General features: G+C 41.6%; 1 protein-coding gene across 3 annotated transcripts in view; it reads right to left on the reverse strand.

Moving 5' to 3' along the window:
* Window positions 1–6,486, reverse strand: part of LOC121489616 (cytosolic beta-glucosidase) — a 111,256-nt gene extending 104,770 nt beyond the window's left edge. The window contains exon 1 of one of the 3 annotated variants that reach the window (XM_041752849.1): window positions 6,322–6,486. Coding sequence is in view for 1 of the 3 variants with exons in the window: in XM_041752851.1 (XP_041608785.1) it covers window positions 6,322–6,463 (142 nt within the window). In the remaining 2 variants the exon portion in view is untranslated. Of the gene's footprint in view, window positions 1–5,723; window positions 5,807–6,321 lie in introns of those variants that run through there. The other 2 variants (XM_041752850.1, XM_041752851.1) reach the window with 2 other exon arrangements.
* Window positions 6,487–16,452: the final 9,966 nt, after the last annotated feature.

A 16,452-nucleotide genomic window follows, 5' to 3' on the forward strand; every position in this document is an offset into this window, starting at 1 on the left:
GTATGGTGCATTTGCAAGCTGCTAGGAGAGTAGATCCTAAAATTTCTCATCATAAGAAAAAGACTTTTTTTTTAGGGAATGGTGGGTTTCTATACGAGATAACGGGTGCTAACTGGCCTTATTGTGGTGATCCTTTCTCAGTATGTGTAAGTCAAATCATTACACTGTACACCTTAAACTTATACTGTATGTCAATTAGATTTCAATAAAATTGAAAAATTAGACTTAATAAAAAACCAAACAAAAATATTCTTCCTTAAAATCCTTGAAATCTGGCAACTCTTGAGCTCCAAATCTTGGCTCTTTCACCTCAGATATAGTCTTTTATGAAAAGATTGCCAATAGGTCCCACTCACTTATATAGAACCCTGCTTCTTATAAAGGCGGGCCTGTTTCAGTTAAATAGAACTCTTTAATTTTAAAAAACAACTAACTCAAATACTGATATCAACATACTCTTTCATTCATAAATATGAACAGGCTCTCAAGGATCACCAAACTTTGCACAAAAACAAACAGCATGAAAGATAAGGTCCCAAATAAGCAAATAACCCCAAAATCTCAAAATAATACAGAAAGGTAGAGAGAAAGAGAAAGAAAGAGAGCTTAATTTTTTAAGCTAGCATTCTTAAAAAGATTTGAGGCATGATTACATCCAGAAAACAAAACACGGCTTCCTGAAAATGAAGCAATCAAAGAATAAATTTGAAAACCTAAAAATATGATTGCCACAATTAAATATTCAATATTGGAGTTGAAAAACAGAATGAATGAAGCTAAAGTCCAAATTAGTAATGTGGAAGAAAAAGTTGAGCCATCAACCAGATCCAAAGAAGCATAAAATATAAGAAAAATTTCTCCCGTATTCACCCAAAGAAATTCCAATAAAAAGAGATAAGCATTAGAAATTCTACAGGGGTGTGGTGCCTGAGTGGCTCAGTCAGTTAAGTGTCCAACTCTTGGTTTCAGTCAAAGCTCAGGTCATGATTCCATGATTTCAGCTCAGGTTTCAGCTTCGATTCAGCTCAGGTCGCGATCTCATGATTTCATGAGATAGAGCCTCCATCAGGCTCAGTGCTAAGCAGGGAGTCTACTTAAAGAGCCTCTCCCTCTGCCCCTTCCCCTACTTGTGCATGCATGTGCACACTTGCTCATGCTCTCTCTCTCTCTCTTAAATAAATAAATAAATCTTAAGGAAGAAGAAGGAGGAGGAGGAAGAGAAGGAGGAGGAGGAGTTGGAGGAGGAGGAGGAGAAGGAGAAGGAGAAGGAGAAGGAGAAGGAGAAGGAGAAGGAGAAGGAGAAGGAGAAGGAGAAATCTGAGTCTTAAGGAAGTTAACTGATTTAGTTCTCCAGAAGTCTGGAGTCGGATATATTCCAGATGTGTCCCACTCATAAGCCCAAGGCTAAATCCAATCAGTACGTGTCAATGTGGTCCCAATGCTTGTTTACAGCTGCCACCCACTCGGATTGGTTCCTGCGGGTCCCAGCCTGGTCAATATCAGTTGTTTAGAGCTGAGCTCCGCTCTTCATGGTCTTAATGGTCCCATACCAGTTGTTTATGGCTGACACCCTGTCTCACTAGTCAATGCAAGTGCCAGTCTAGCTTACATCCATTGTTTACTGTTGGTATCTGCTTGGGTAGTGAAAATGAGTTGATGAATATTTGAATATCATTCCTGCCTAAGCCCATACTCTACATGATGCCTATATAATTCCATGACAGAGTCAAAAAAGGGAGATGGATTAAATAGGTGTTGGGATTAAGGAGTGCACCTGCTGTGATGAGCAGGGGGTGCTGTGTGGATGGATCTTGTACACCTGAGACTACTATTACCTTGTATGTTAGCTAACTGAAATTTAAATAAAAACTTAAAGGGGGCAATCACTGAGATTTTTGTGGACCACAAATTTGAACCTGGGGGAAAGAAATAAAAGTGTTTTTTGTCATATCAACCTTTAAGCTACAAAAATTCCATGGATACATGCTTCCTTCTCTTCTTCCTTTCTCCTTGCACACCACAAAATGAACAATGATTGATGCTTTAGTCTATTTTCCTCTCCTTCTTCCCCAGTTGGTCCAGACTATGAGTAGATCTATCTGCTGAGTCCTGTTCAAGAAGACTTCCATAGGCAGTCATCCCAAACTGGAATGTTGAATCTAAGGGATTTAGCAGAAAACAGGAACCAAGATACACAGGCCAAGTTGCTGGAATGGAGAACACAAACAGGAAGTGACCTAAAGAAATATATGGGGGATCCCTGGGTGGCGCAGCGGTTTGGCCTGCCTTTGGCCCAGGGCGCGATCCTGGACACCTGGGATCGAATCCCACATCGGGCTCCCAGTGCATGGAGCCTGCTTCTCCCTCTGCCTGTCTCTGCCTCTCTCTCTTTCTCTTTCTGTGACTATCATAAATAAATAAAAATTTTAAAAAATTAAAAAAAAAATATGGCCTGTGCTGACATCTAAAGCAGGCAGATGAAATGTGCCTCCAGCTCAGGTTTGCGTAGATTATGAGTTTTTAAAAGGGACTAGAGAAGAAATAGTCTGACTAGAAATCACCACAAATGGGATCTAAAACCAACTAATCTGCAGCCTTGTTTACTGTCCGACTTTTTAAATGCAAAAATAACTCCAAGTTCCTTAACTATAGGATTCCATCTTTGGCATACAGAGGCAAACAGAAGGCCAGAGTTGGAGCCCAGCCTCAATTTCTGCCAACACAAAGCCAAAGTCAAAATCCAAACATTAAAAAAAAAAATCCAAACATTATATTGGTATCTAGTGAGGCATCAAAGTTTGATAATGGCACTCATAAAACTGAGGTCTTTGCCTCCCTAAGAACCACAAATTCAGATCCCACCAGGAAGTGTTAATGGAGTAGTTTAGACTTTGCTTAGGATTTGTGGGATTTTACAGAGCATGTTCACCCCTTAAGAGCCTTCCCTGAAATCACTGGGAGTTATAAGCTCATAAGAGCTGTAGAATTGGGTCCTAAATGTCATTTTCATAGCTCCTCCGTGGCCTACCGAGGAAGTAAACAAAATGCTACTGAGCTACCTGCTGTTTTCGGTTTCACATCCCCTCCAGCCAAAAACAGAAGCAAAGGTGGCTTCACAAAGGGTTAAAACTCGTGAGAAACGCGTTTGTCATTTAAAATATTGTGTAAGACTCACCTCTGTAAGAACGATGGTTATCTACATTTTTTTCCCTGCCTCTTCATCTAACAAATACATTTTACAGGTTTTACAACGTTCTTTACAACTCACCTAAAACACATAATTTTCCTCCTGCTTATATCGCTTGTTTATTATTTATTTATTAGATTTATATTGTGCTTTCCTCCAAAAGGCTCAAAGCACCGCACAGCCAACTCTTACATAATAAACATTTCATTAAACTCTTCTTAAAAACCATGAACAGGGAAGTAGCCAGAATGGAAGTAGAAGGGATATGAACCAGGACAGGAAAAAGGAAGAACCATGGGTCCGGTGAAATATGCAACCAAGCAATCAACATATTAGGAGGCCCAATGATCATAAAAGTCCTGTCCTGCCCCTTTCCATCAGCCCTTTCCATCATTCACCTGCAGGGAACCTGACAGTGCCTTCTACTCCAAGTCACAGAGCCAAAATATCTCCATTTCTGTGTAGGAGTGAAGCTTGGGTACGCAGGGCAGTGGGGAGGTGGGAGATTTTGAGAGTTATCTATCAAGGCTCTCTAGAGGATACATGAAAACAAAGAAACCTACACAGACAACTGTGTTTTGAAAACCAGTGGAAAGATATACATGAAGAAGCTTTATTTTTTTTTTTTTTTTTTTTTTTTTTATTTTTTTTTATGAAGAAGCTTTATAATAAATTGCCAAACTGTTAGATTTTGGTTTTGGGTTCTTTTTTTGGGGGGGTGGGGGGTGGGGGGAGTGTGTTTGCAAATACAATCCATGTTCAGTCCTCAGTGCTGCTGAGTGTATGTGACTTCTGATGGTTCTGTAGACTTTCAGAGCCAGGGCAAACTAAAAGTTCAGAGATTCTCAAAATCAAAAAGTGACAGGGTGACCTCAGCTTTTAAATCCCTGGCCACACTGATTTGACAAAGCCACTGACAGCCTGCGTATGTGACCTGCACAACAGCGGAGGGGTAGCTAAATGGTAACTCTCCCACCAGCTGCTGGTAGAACCAGTCCAGACGAGCAAAGAGGGAATATATTCGAACATGCAGAACAAAGAGGAGATGATCATTCCCACTACGTGGAGCAGACAATGTCACTCTCCCGTCAGTAACACAGTAGGAGAGACTATAGCCTGAATATATAGCCAGACATACTAGTGTTATGTTATTGTGGCTGTTACTGTGCCGGGCACTCTGCTGCTCTGGTTGCACATACTAACCTCTGCAATTTCCAGAACAAACCTACAGAGTGGGCACTATCATTTTCCTGATTTTACAAATAAGGAAACTGAGGCTTAAGCTATTTGTCCAAGGTCATTCAAGTGCTTGACCTAGTATTCAAACCCAGCACAAAAGAGTAGGTAAGAGTTCCTGGGTGGAGAACAGCAGACATAAAATTTTCTGAGTTGACAAAGAGAGGAGACATGTCAGATCAAGTCTCCTCACTTCCAAGCCGCTGATAGAGAGTTAACAGCACAAGAGCAGGTTAGGGGTCACAAATAAAAATCTTAAAATAAGGCTGCAGCAAGCCTGGTGCAGAAGAGCGTGAAGCAATCTGATAGAACAAGTGTGGCCGGGCATCTGGGTGTCTCAGTGGTTGAGTGAGGCAGACACTTTGGCTCAGGGCATGGTCCCAGGGCCCTGCATCGGGCTCCCTGCATGGAGCCTGCTTCTCCCTCTGCCTGTGTCTCTGTGCCTCTCATGAATAAATAGATAAAATCAAAGAAGAAGAAAAAAGAAGAAGAAGAAGAAGAAGAAGAAGAAGAAGAAGAAGAAGAAGAAGAAGAAGAAGAAGAAAAAGAGTAGTAGGAGGAGGAGGAGGAAGAAGAGGAAGAAGGTCAACCCATGAAGAAAGGAGGTCAGATTGGAGCAGTAAGGGTATCCCAGGGTGCTGAGTGAATGGGACTGGGAACTGGTACCTGAAACCCACAATATTGTCTTCTATAACTAATTGCAGATTTATGCCAAGTTAACAGCTGAATTCTATAGAGTCATCCTCAGAAATCCTTTTATGCCCCCCTCAGTACAAATGCCATGCGTTGAGCACTTCCTAAGCACCAAGCATTTGATACACATCATCTTATTTAAACCCCACAGCCACTATAATGTAGATCCCATGATTATCCCCATCTTACAGATAAGAAAGCACAGAGAGGTTGAGTAATTGAGTAACTTGCCCAAAGTCACACCAAACTAGTAAAAAGTTGAGATGCGCACCAAGTCTAGGGAGTCAAGTGGCTTGTTCTGGCCTCAGGGACAATGAGAAAATAAACCTCTCACTATATGTGAGTTGCTACAGCAGCTCTAGGAAACTACTGCAAGAAAGTCTTAGTTTTGTTTAAAGCCAGGGCTTCCCACATTTATTTAACCAAATAAAGTTAATCAAATATTTAACCAAAAAATTAACCAAATATTGTTCCCATCATAGACATTAACAACCCTTAATTCATTAGATGGGAAATATATATATTTTGGGAAAGCCTAATTTTCCTGTTTTACAGATGAAGAAGCTGAGACGTGGGGAGGATGATGGATTCTGACGCTCATGCTCACGTATAGTAGCATCGAGACCGAACCCAGACTTCTGACTCCAGGGCGCTCTCCGTCATCTTGCGGTTCTTCCTCGTACCTCTCAGCGGCCCAGGAGATAGGGTGGCACATGAGATGAGGCTCTGATTTGTGGCCACCAGAAATAGAACAGGACACCTCTCTCAATGGATGAACATCCTCCAATCAAGTCTCTTGGATTCCTTGAAGAGATTTACCCAATATTTTTCCATCCAATAGGGAAATTATATATTTTTTTTGTTGGGGGAATTGAGACAAATGTGTTCAAGAAACCAATGACAAAAGCAGCTAGTCTGATGTAAGCCGATGTCTCAGATAAACTTGGACTGACTGAAATTAGAGGTGCGGTTTGGTCGCCAAGCCCTCACTACCACCACCCTTGCGTAAGAAAGGGACGGGGACGAGGGGAGGTGAGCCTCTTCTGTGTAAAGTGACAGTTTCACTTGTACAGTTTATGGACTCATTGATCCTCTTCCTTCCTTTCCTTTTGCCTCCTGGCCCTCACCCTCTCCTCTAGGCATACAGAGTCCACCAGAAGTCATTTTCCCCCCAGCCCTCGAGAAAGGGAAGGAGCTTCTCCTACCTTCCACTTGATAAGCTGCAGTGGATGCCCCCCATCCAAATCCTGCCGGGAAAGCCATGCCGTCAGAGGGTGGCCAGCTGGAACACGCTGCCAAACGGGAACTTGTGTGTCCTTTATTCAGAGGAGCCCAGTAAACAGTCATTGGACTCACCCTGACCAAAGTCTGGAACACAAATACGTACGCAAACAAGAAGGGAGCCAGATTAAATGATCACACTTGACTGGCCATGGCCTTAATATAAATCCAAGACACTTTTGTAAAGGCAAGCATTTCCACTTTCTTCTCCGGGCACTCCCTGATTCTTAACAGAGCTGGGCCAGCCTGGGTGCTTGGGCAGGGCACCCATTCATCTAATATTATCCATTTTAATGAAATACATGGACCTTGTTTTTTATTTTTTATTTTTTATTTTTTTCCTTGTTTTTTACAAGTCACATAATCCTTCTAGAGTTTTCCCTTAACCGGTTCCTCCCAATTCCTAATCCCCACTCCTCAGAGGTAACCATTCACAACTATTTCTTCTAAAGTTTTCTCCCATGTTATTTAAATAATAACCTCAGGTTACTGCTTCTTAATTTGTTTTTAATTTTAGATGATAGCTATCAGATTCTGGATATAGAGGTAGAAGATCTAACTCACTCTCTCGTCTCCCTTCTCTTGCTCCCTCTCTTCCCTTCCCTCCTGTTGTCTCTCCTCCTCCCTCAACATGATGAGATGCCCTTTTTTTTTGTTTAAATAAATACTCGGTATTTACATTACTACGACTATATATGGCTCAAAGTTGAGCCATGTAAGAATAGACCATGCTTACATGCAACCTTCTATTTTCTCTGGGATTAATCAACTGTCTGGTTTTTATATTGAATTTTCTATATGCCTATCCCTAATTCATCCCCACACACTCTGATAGAGCTCTACATCTCCGATGTGCAAACGCTTCTGTTTCCCTTGCTCATTCTGCACTGTTTTTCAGGCCAGCACAGAGTTACATAATCTGCAACCTCCGTCACCTCTCCTTTGTGCTTTCTTCCTCTTTGTCTCTTCCTTTTAGAGAAGCAGATCCTTGAATGACTTTCTGATAAAGGGGACGTGAGAAGTAACTCTGTGGAATCTCTGTGTTTCTGGAATTGTCTTTATCCTAATGTCACACTTGATATGTAGCTTGACTACTATGGGATTCTCTGACGGAAGTAATTTCACTCCGAATTCTGAAGGCTTTGGTTCATGCCCTTCTGGCTTCTGATGTGGCTACTGAGAAGTCTGATGACAATCCAAGTCCTAGTCTTTTATATATAACCTGTTTTGTGCCCCAGCCCACTTTCCCTGCTTCCCAAGCTTCTATTTCTGAAACCTCACAGCCGTGAGCCTTGATGTGGGACTCTTCCTCCGTTGCGTCAGGCACTCAGTATAGGTACCACAGTAATGCAGAATGTTGGCCTTAGGGGAAACTGGGTGGGGGGTAGGTGGGAATGCTCTGTACGACCTTTGCAGCTTTTCTACGCATCTAAAATGGATCCTGAATCTAATATAACACTGAAGACTAACTAAAATGAAAGTAAAAACCTTAAAAAATAAAAAATAAGGCAAAATTAAGTTTTGTTGTTGTTGTTGTTTTGGTTTGTTTTGTTTTGTTTGTTTTGTTTTGTTTTGTTTTTAATGCCAGTGGAGAGAGGAGTTAGGCAAAATCACAATGGGGAAAGTTACTAATTCAGTCCCCCCTAAGACAGTGTTTAAATCCTCCTACCCTGTGTAATGACAGGAACACAAGATTGGAACGGGGTATAACTAGATGGGAATCCTACCCTGTCCATTATCCTAACCCTAAGAAGAAAGAAGAAGAGGTCAAATATAGAAAGAAATGAGAGAAGACACTTCAAATATTTAAAGGTACGTGTTTGGTGAAATAAACACACATACAAAATTACAGGGCATACTATTCAGATGAGTCTCTATAGTCATTCGGTTCTGAAGCCATCATCATAAATTGAATGAAAAATAAATAAATATTAAAATATTTTCATTATGAAACACTAGATGGCAGTATTGCAATTATTTTAGGTTTACACGTTGACGTAGGAAGTGTTAGGAACATTTAGTTATCCCAACAATGACCACCCACCCCTGCAACCTCTGGCTAATTGCTACTGCTCTTCTAAGCATTTTTCTCCAGAAGGAACAACCTACTTTCTCAGCACTCCACAGCCTCTGAGTTTACTTGACCACAAATGGAAGAATTTAATTTTTCTCACCCCTGATATGATTCTCTACAATAGCATTCTGAAGCAACTTGATGTCAGGACCTCTTTACATTCTTAAAAATAATTGAGGCCCCTGAGGAACTTTTTAAAAATCTGGATTATGTTTATCAATATTTACAGTTTTGGAAATTGAAACTGAGACTTTAAAAAAATTACTGATGACTTGATTTAACATAGCAATAGAAAGCAGGGAACATAAATAACATATTTTATGAAAAAAATAATCGTATAATCCAAAATAAAAAATGTTTAGCGGGAAGACTGTTTTACATTTTTGCAAATCCCTTTATGCCTGGTTTAAGAGAAAACAGCTGGATGATCATATCTGCTTCTTATTCTTTGTTGTCTCTATAGAACTTCACTGTACATTCATAGAGACAAGAATAAAACGGGAAAATCATGTCTTTCTATTTATGAAAGTAGTTTTGACCTTCTGCACTTCCAAAAGAGTCTCAAGGATCCCAGGGGTCCATGGTCTACACTTTAAGAACCATGATTTTCCTAGAACTCTCTTCCTTTCTCTCTTCTAGTACCTTGCTTTGCTACCCACAATCCCTCTGTATTCTTCTGCCCTTACAGAGAGTCCCCCCTACTAACATTCTCTGCACTAAAGCCCTAATGGATGCAAGACCTGTAAATGTGCAGCCACACACAATCTTGAGTAAGAATTATTTATTTTATTTATACAAAATGAATTCTGATTTTATAGCCCTGTCTAGCAAACTGGCTAATAATTTAATTTGTCATATAATGTGGGTCCCCTCCACTCCATTCTAGGGCCATTCAAGAAGACTTAGATCATGTAAAGATCAAATTTTATTTTAAAGATGTTTAGGGTCTCATTTCTTCCATCTCTCAGTTTGGGCCCATCTTCGTTAGTGCCAAGATGTCCACTATCCAAAGCTGCCGTGGGTCCTTCAAATCCACATACTCTTTGCTCTTGAGACACAGAAATCCCTCTCTATGGGCATAAATCTGAGACGTTGGTCCAATTCCCTCCTCAAAACCACACAGTAATTCCTTTGAGATCCTGCTAACTTCCCAGGGAAGAGCTTCAGGATAGAACTCCGAACCTGCTGTTCATGAGAGCCACCGACCTCCGTCTACCTTCCAACTGGATGGAAATTGGTTACTTGCATTATGGTTACTCACGTAATGGCTACCGTAATGTATGCTGTCACCAGAAGTCCTGGGGGTACCAAGAGGCTGTATCCAGTGATCTCTGGGGTAAAAATACATCTTGTAGAAACTCATTTTTTTGTTAATTGCAAAACAAACTGTTCTTCAATGAAGATTCAGCTCATTCGTTATGATCCTCTTGCTTTAAAATGCTGAAATTCAAAACCCTGGCTTTCAAAATGTTCCTGTGTACCTGTGTCAGGAGAAAAGTAAGGTTCTAAATCAGCATCTTTCTGTCTACAACAAAGACTCCTCTGCATTGACCAAATCTTTTTCCATCTGGGAACACACCCAGACCACAATCAGGCCATGTCAGATCCCTCACAGTTAGATGAGGCCATAGGACTATGTCTTTGACCCATGGAATGTGGGCAGAAATAATGTGCACCACTTCTAGGCCAGGTTGCTGAGACCTGCCCACACAATCATCTGGGTTTCATCCAGATGTCATCATTTTCTCTTCGTTCTCTGACCAGACACACAGGCTCCACTAGAAAACTCTGAGGCCGTAGGGGCTCCTGAGATGGAAGGAGCCTGGTTCCCCATATCACAGCATGGAGCAGGCCCATACAGACTCCATGAGCAATCTTCTCTGGACTGTTCATATGAATGAAAAATAAATATTTATTTTGCTAAACCACTGATATTAGAGAGTTGCTGATAATCACACTTTCTGAATAGTGACTATGTTAAAAATTTTTTTTAAAAAGGTCCAAGGAAAAAGTCTAATTATGTGAAGGTATTTTTTTCTTCTATCAGGGAGAGTCTTTGGTAGTATCATCACATCACTGAAGGGAAAAGGCAGTGACAGGGAAAGTGAAGGGGGTGGAGCTGGTGTGAGGCACCAAAGGGCAAATCTACCCCAGGTTGTTTGTGCAATGGATTATTCATCTTGATTTTCTGCATTTGTCAAGAAAGATCTAGTCAAAACTTGACCTGAAGAGGCACATTTTACAAAAGTGCTTCCCAAACAGAGCCCTTGATTCCTGAGAGTCATCAAGCTATTTTTAATATTTCAATTATTCTAATTGCAACTGTACATTTACTTCCTATCAGGTCTCCCAGTCTTTCTAAAAGCTCAATTTTATTACTTTAGCCTGGAATTATATGAACTCATTGTGATAATACCAGTTTCTCATGCATGAAAATGCAAAAATGAATTTGTTATAACAATGCTCTCAGTTTCCTTAGTAGATAGAATCTGCCAAAACATGAAGTCCAGAAAGTAAATCCACTATAAAAGGAGTCTTGGATTGTGAGATTCCTGACAACCGTGATGTGTGAACACACGAGTGTGGGAGACCGGGCGTAGGGGCATTTGTTAATCTGGACCACCCAGGACTCAATCAACTCTCAGGCTCCTGTTGGTAACAGAATATGATTTTCCTTTGACTATCTGCTTTCCCCTATGTAGCCCACAGGTTTCTGGAAGAGCTGACAGTGCACCCCACCCACTAATCCACCAGCTCTAGGGATTGATTTTAGGCATCTTCACAACTCTCGCTGGCTAAAGGATTGGATTAAAGGTGGGCTTGAAATCCAATCAAACAAGTAAGACATGAGAAAATGTACTTTTAGGGGTTCTGAGAAAGAAGCTTTTTCACTCTTCCATAGACACTACCTTCCTTCCTGCTACATTTAAATGTGGCAGTCTTGGGCAGCCATTTCAAAAACATAAAGAGGACTACCTTTGGGATATGGAAGAAAGATGGAAGGAATTGTACCTTTGAGAACCAATAAATTGCCTTCATGGTTTAGGCCTGTTTGGGTTGGGTTTCCTATGACTTGCAACCAAAAGATTCATGCACAGTACACATATCTATTTGCAGTGTGTGTGTGCGCCTATGTCTATCTCTGCATATACGTGCATATATATGCACGTGTGTATATATGTGTAATATATATGTGCATGTGTTTATATTTATCCACGCATGTGGTTTGATGTAGACGTCTCTAAGTGAGCACAGACATAGATATATGGAGAGTAGATGTGTGTACACGCACATGATTCATATGTGTGAGTACACATCATAAATCCCCTCCAAATAAAGGAACTTTACTGGATATTTTTTCTAGGTGTCATGAATGTTGGCTCACATCACCAGCCTGGAAATGAAGATATATGTGAGATAATTAATGGCACGCTGAAGTGGGATTCAATTACATTATTTGCATTTATTTATTGAAGGCCATACACTCTGTAAGATTTAGCATGAATGCAATATAAAACAACAGCAGTGCATCAATCAATATTTCAAAAAGTCATACTGTTTTATAATTAAGGATTACTGTTGAGTCATTTCCAAAACAAACAGAAAGATGCTCTGTCCCACTGTAGTGTTGACAGGCTGGTACTAATGATGGCATACAGGTAACCACAAAAAAACACCCAATACCACTCAAAGTTCAACCTTTGAGCTTAGAATCTCTAATAATAAAAGGCAGAAGAAGCAGAGAGAGCCCTTGAGGTTTTTTTATTTTTTATTTTATTTTTATTTATTTGTGTGTTTTTTTTTTTTTTTAAGTTGAACTCACCACTTGGTAAAGGACACCAAGTGTATATGACAAAGGAAATAAATGCCCTGGGATTAAAAAGATAATAGAAATCGAAAGACCGTTAGTTCTCAGGAGCCAGTGTTAGCGAACTCTGATTGACAAACCCCCAGAAATGAGAAATGAGGCAGGAACCACAGATGAAATGTTTCAATTGGTGTTAAAACACACACACACAAACACACACACACACACACACACACAACACTGCATCAGAAGAGAAAACACAAAAAACAGCTTTGCCAATTTTAGGAGGAGGAGGAGAGTCAACCCGAAACAGAATTCACCACATTTTTCTTGGAAGGCGCGTGGACATTAAGCAGGACTTAATGAGCTTTTCCCCTAAAAATGGCCCAACCACAGGTCGGCATCTGTAAACAATGGGTCACCTTTCCTCCTACGCTACTGTAAAAAGTCAGAGCTCAAAAAGATACTTTTTGACACTTTTTGCTGTGCTAAATTACAGGATTTTAAACTTTTTCTATATAATACAGCATCACGTACATTTTTATCTAAAAGCAATGGGTTCAGGCCTGCTTTAGGCTGTAAAAAAAAAAGTCCTTAACTTAGTGGGGACAAGCCCCTACCTCAGCTCGGTCGCACGTCACTTCCCATTACTGTTTCTCAAAAAGCACGTCAGGGTGGCTTTTACACAGGGGGTAGCGATGCTGTTTAAAGCCACCCAAGACTAGGCCGCACCTGCTCCTGGTGGAGAGGCATCGACAGGTGGAGGAGAGATGACAGTCAGGAGTTGGGGTCTCCTGGGTCACCCAAGCCACACGACCAGTGGGCCAGGGTCTTGCTACCTTGATTTCTTTTCCACCAAAGTCCCACCATCAGGTGCTTTTCACTCCTTAGGAAAGCTTGATAAAGCAGTTGGTGAAGGCAGTCGTGGTGCAGCCGGGAATGCCCTACCTGGACATCGAGCGGGGGGTCAAGGACAAGCACCCTGAGCCCCCCTGGCCGCGTCCCACGTTCCCGGAGCCTGGGCTGGGGTGCTTGGTCCCAGGGCTGCTGCCTGCAGGCCCTGACCGCCTCCTGACGCAGGTGCCCGCACATCATCACCTGCGCCTCAGCTACTGCAGGGCCTGGAGCAGGATCAATGGACACAGAGCACAGGACCAACAGCGAGGACTTTTAAAAGGTCCTGGGGCCTCAGAGAAGTGAAAACCAAAGTAAATGCTGCTTTCAAACTGTAATAATAATAATAATAATAATAATAATAATAATAATAATAAAAGGCTTCCAGCAAATACCCACAGCTACAACACCAGATTCCAGGAGCCGCACACTTCAGAACATTATTCACGGTGCAGCTGCCCATGATTCTGTCTCCCTCACGGATGTTTCAGACTCACCAGAATTATTGTTACACAAATTCGGATTTAGCCACTCGGATCATCCTCCTAAAAGACTCCTCCACCAATGCCATCTAAACTCCATTTATAAACTTATGGATCATTCGGAGAAGTGATAAACTGAGCTTGGAATTGGGGTACAGCAAGTGAGGTGCCTAGGAGCAAAATTTTTTTTTGTATATTTTTTTACTGGAGTTCAATTGGCCAACATATAGCATAACACCCCGTGCTCATCCTGTCTAGTGCCTGCCTCAGGGCCCGTCACCCAGTCACCCGGTCCCCCTGCCCACCTCCCCTTCCACCACCCCTTTTTGTTTCCCAGAGTTAGGTGTCGCTCATGTTCTGTCTCCTTTTCTGATATTCCCCAAATGAATGAGACCATGTAATGTTTGTCCTTCTCCGATTAACTTACTTCACTCAGCATAATACCCTCCAGTTCCATCCACGTTGAAGCAAATGGTGGGTATTTGTTGTCCCTCATGGCCTAGGAGCAAAACTGAGGGAAGGTACTTCTTCTCAGTCCTGACCCTTGTGTTCAATGTCAGAAACAGACCATTCAGGTTCAAATGCCTTGCTACAGACCACGAACTGGTTTTCCTTCTGAACGGTTTGTGGACATGCACAGGTGTGCCCTCTGACTCCAGACTAGACTGTAGCTAATTCACCTAAGTCCCGTGAGCATTTGCACATTTGAAAGTATCTTTGATTGTTAATCTTGCTTCAGGGATTGGGTTTAGAACTTCAAAAGCATTTTCTTCCCACAGTGAATACAGCATTGGATGCCCACAATCTGAAAAGGAAGCGTAAAAGGGTGGAATCAAGCCAAATAAAATGAAAAACCAGAGTGAAAGGAACAATTTCAGGCATCAAAAAATTGTTTTCCATGACTTATATTGGGAGAACAAGCACTGCCTTCTGTATCCCATGTGATGATCTAGGAGCTCCTACCCAGACTTTTGTCTCTTGGGTCCTTCCTCAAAGACCACCTCATAGCCTGGACACCATTCTGAACCCTTCTCTTGTTCTCCTCCTACTTCCTGCCATGTGCAGCCCACCTCCAAATATCATGGATTCCACTCCTTGACATGTCTTACACATGTCCATTCACCTTTCGTCCTTGTGGCTTCTTCTCTATACAAAATCCATAGAAATCCCCTCAAGCCTATGAAGTTTCAAATATACTAACTCCCAATGTCCTATTTTGTACTCACTTGACAGATTTTACTACAGTCTGAGCCATCTTTCTTCATTTTTTTTTTTCTGAGCCATCTTTCTAAAATGCAAATTGTTCAGATTGTCACCTGCCCCTGAAGTTCAAACTTCTTGACCTGTATGAGGTCTGCAATGATCTGGTTCCTGCCTCCCTTCCACTTGCATCCACACCAGTGCTCTTCTTATAAGCTCTTCTAAGTTTTTTCTGCCTTTTACTGGCACAAAAACAGACACACAGATCAATGGAACAGAATAGAGAACTCAGAAATGGGCCCTCGACTCTATGGTCAACTAATATTCGACAAAGCAGGAAAGACTATCTACTGGAAAAACGACAGTCTCTTCAATAAATGGTGCTGGGACAATTGGACAGCCACGTGCAGAAGAATGAAACTAGACTATTCTCTTACACCAGACACAAAGATAAACTCAAAATGGATGAAAGATCTAAATGTGAGACAAGAATCTATCAAAATCCTAGAGGAGAACACAGGCAACACCCTTTTTGAACTCGGCCACAGCAACTTCTTGCAAGATACATCTATGAAGGCAAGGGAAACAAAAGCAAAAATGAATTATTGTGACTTCATCAAGATAAAAATCTTCTGCGCAGCAAAAGAAACAGTCAACAAAACTAAAAGTCATCCTACAGAATGGGAGAAGAGATTTGCAAATGACATAGCAGGTAAAGGACTAGTATCCAAGGTCTATGAAGAACTTATTAAACTCAACAGCAAAGAAACAAACAATCCCATCACGAAATGGGCAAAAGACATGGACAGAAATTTCAGCAAAGAAGACATAGACATGGCCAACATGCACATGAGAAAATGCCCCCCATCACTGGCCATCAGGGAAATACCAATCAAAACCACAATGAGATCCCACCTCACACCAGTGAGAATGGGGAAAATTAACAAGGTAGGAAACCACAAATGTTGGAGAGGATGTGGAGGAAGGGAACCCTCTTGCACTGTTGGTGGGAATGTGAACTGGTGCAGCCACTCTGGAAAACTGTGTGGAGGTTCCTCAAAGAGTTAAAAATAGACCTGCCCTACGACCCAGTAATTGCACTGGATACAAATGCAAATGAAAGATACAGATGCAGTGAAACGCCAGGACACCCGCACCCCGATGTTTCTAGCAGTGATGTCCACAATAGCCACACTGTGGAAGGAGCCTCAGTGTCCATCGACAGATGATGGATAAAGAAGCTGTGGTCTGTGTATACAGTGGGATATTCCTCAGCCATTAGAAACGATGAATACCCACCATTTGCTTCGACATGGATGGAACTGGAGGGTATTATGATGAGTGAAGTAAGTCAATCGGAGAAGGACAAACATATGGTCTCATTCATTTGGGGAATATAAAAAATAGTGAGAGGGATTATAGGAGAAAGGAGAAAAAAACGAGTGGGAAAAAATTAGAGAGGGAGACAGAACATGAGAGACTCCTGACTCTGGGAAACAAACAAGGGGTGGTAGAAAGGGAGGTGGATGGGGGGTGGGAGTGAATGGGTGACAGGCACTGAGGGGGCACTAGACGGGATGAGCACTGGGTGTTATGC

Source organism: Vulpes lagopus, chromosome 4 (assembly GCF_018345385.1).
Source record: "Vulpes lagopus strain Blue_001 chromosome 4, ASM1834538v1, whole genome shotgun sequence".
Taxonomy (NCBI): Eukaryota; Metazoa; Chordata; class Mammalia; order Carnivora; family Canidae; genus Vulpes; species Vulpes lagopus.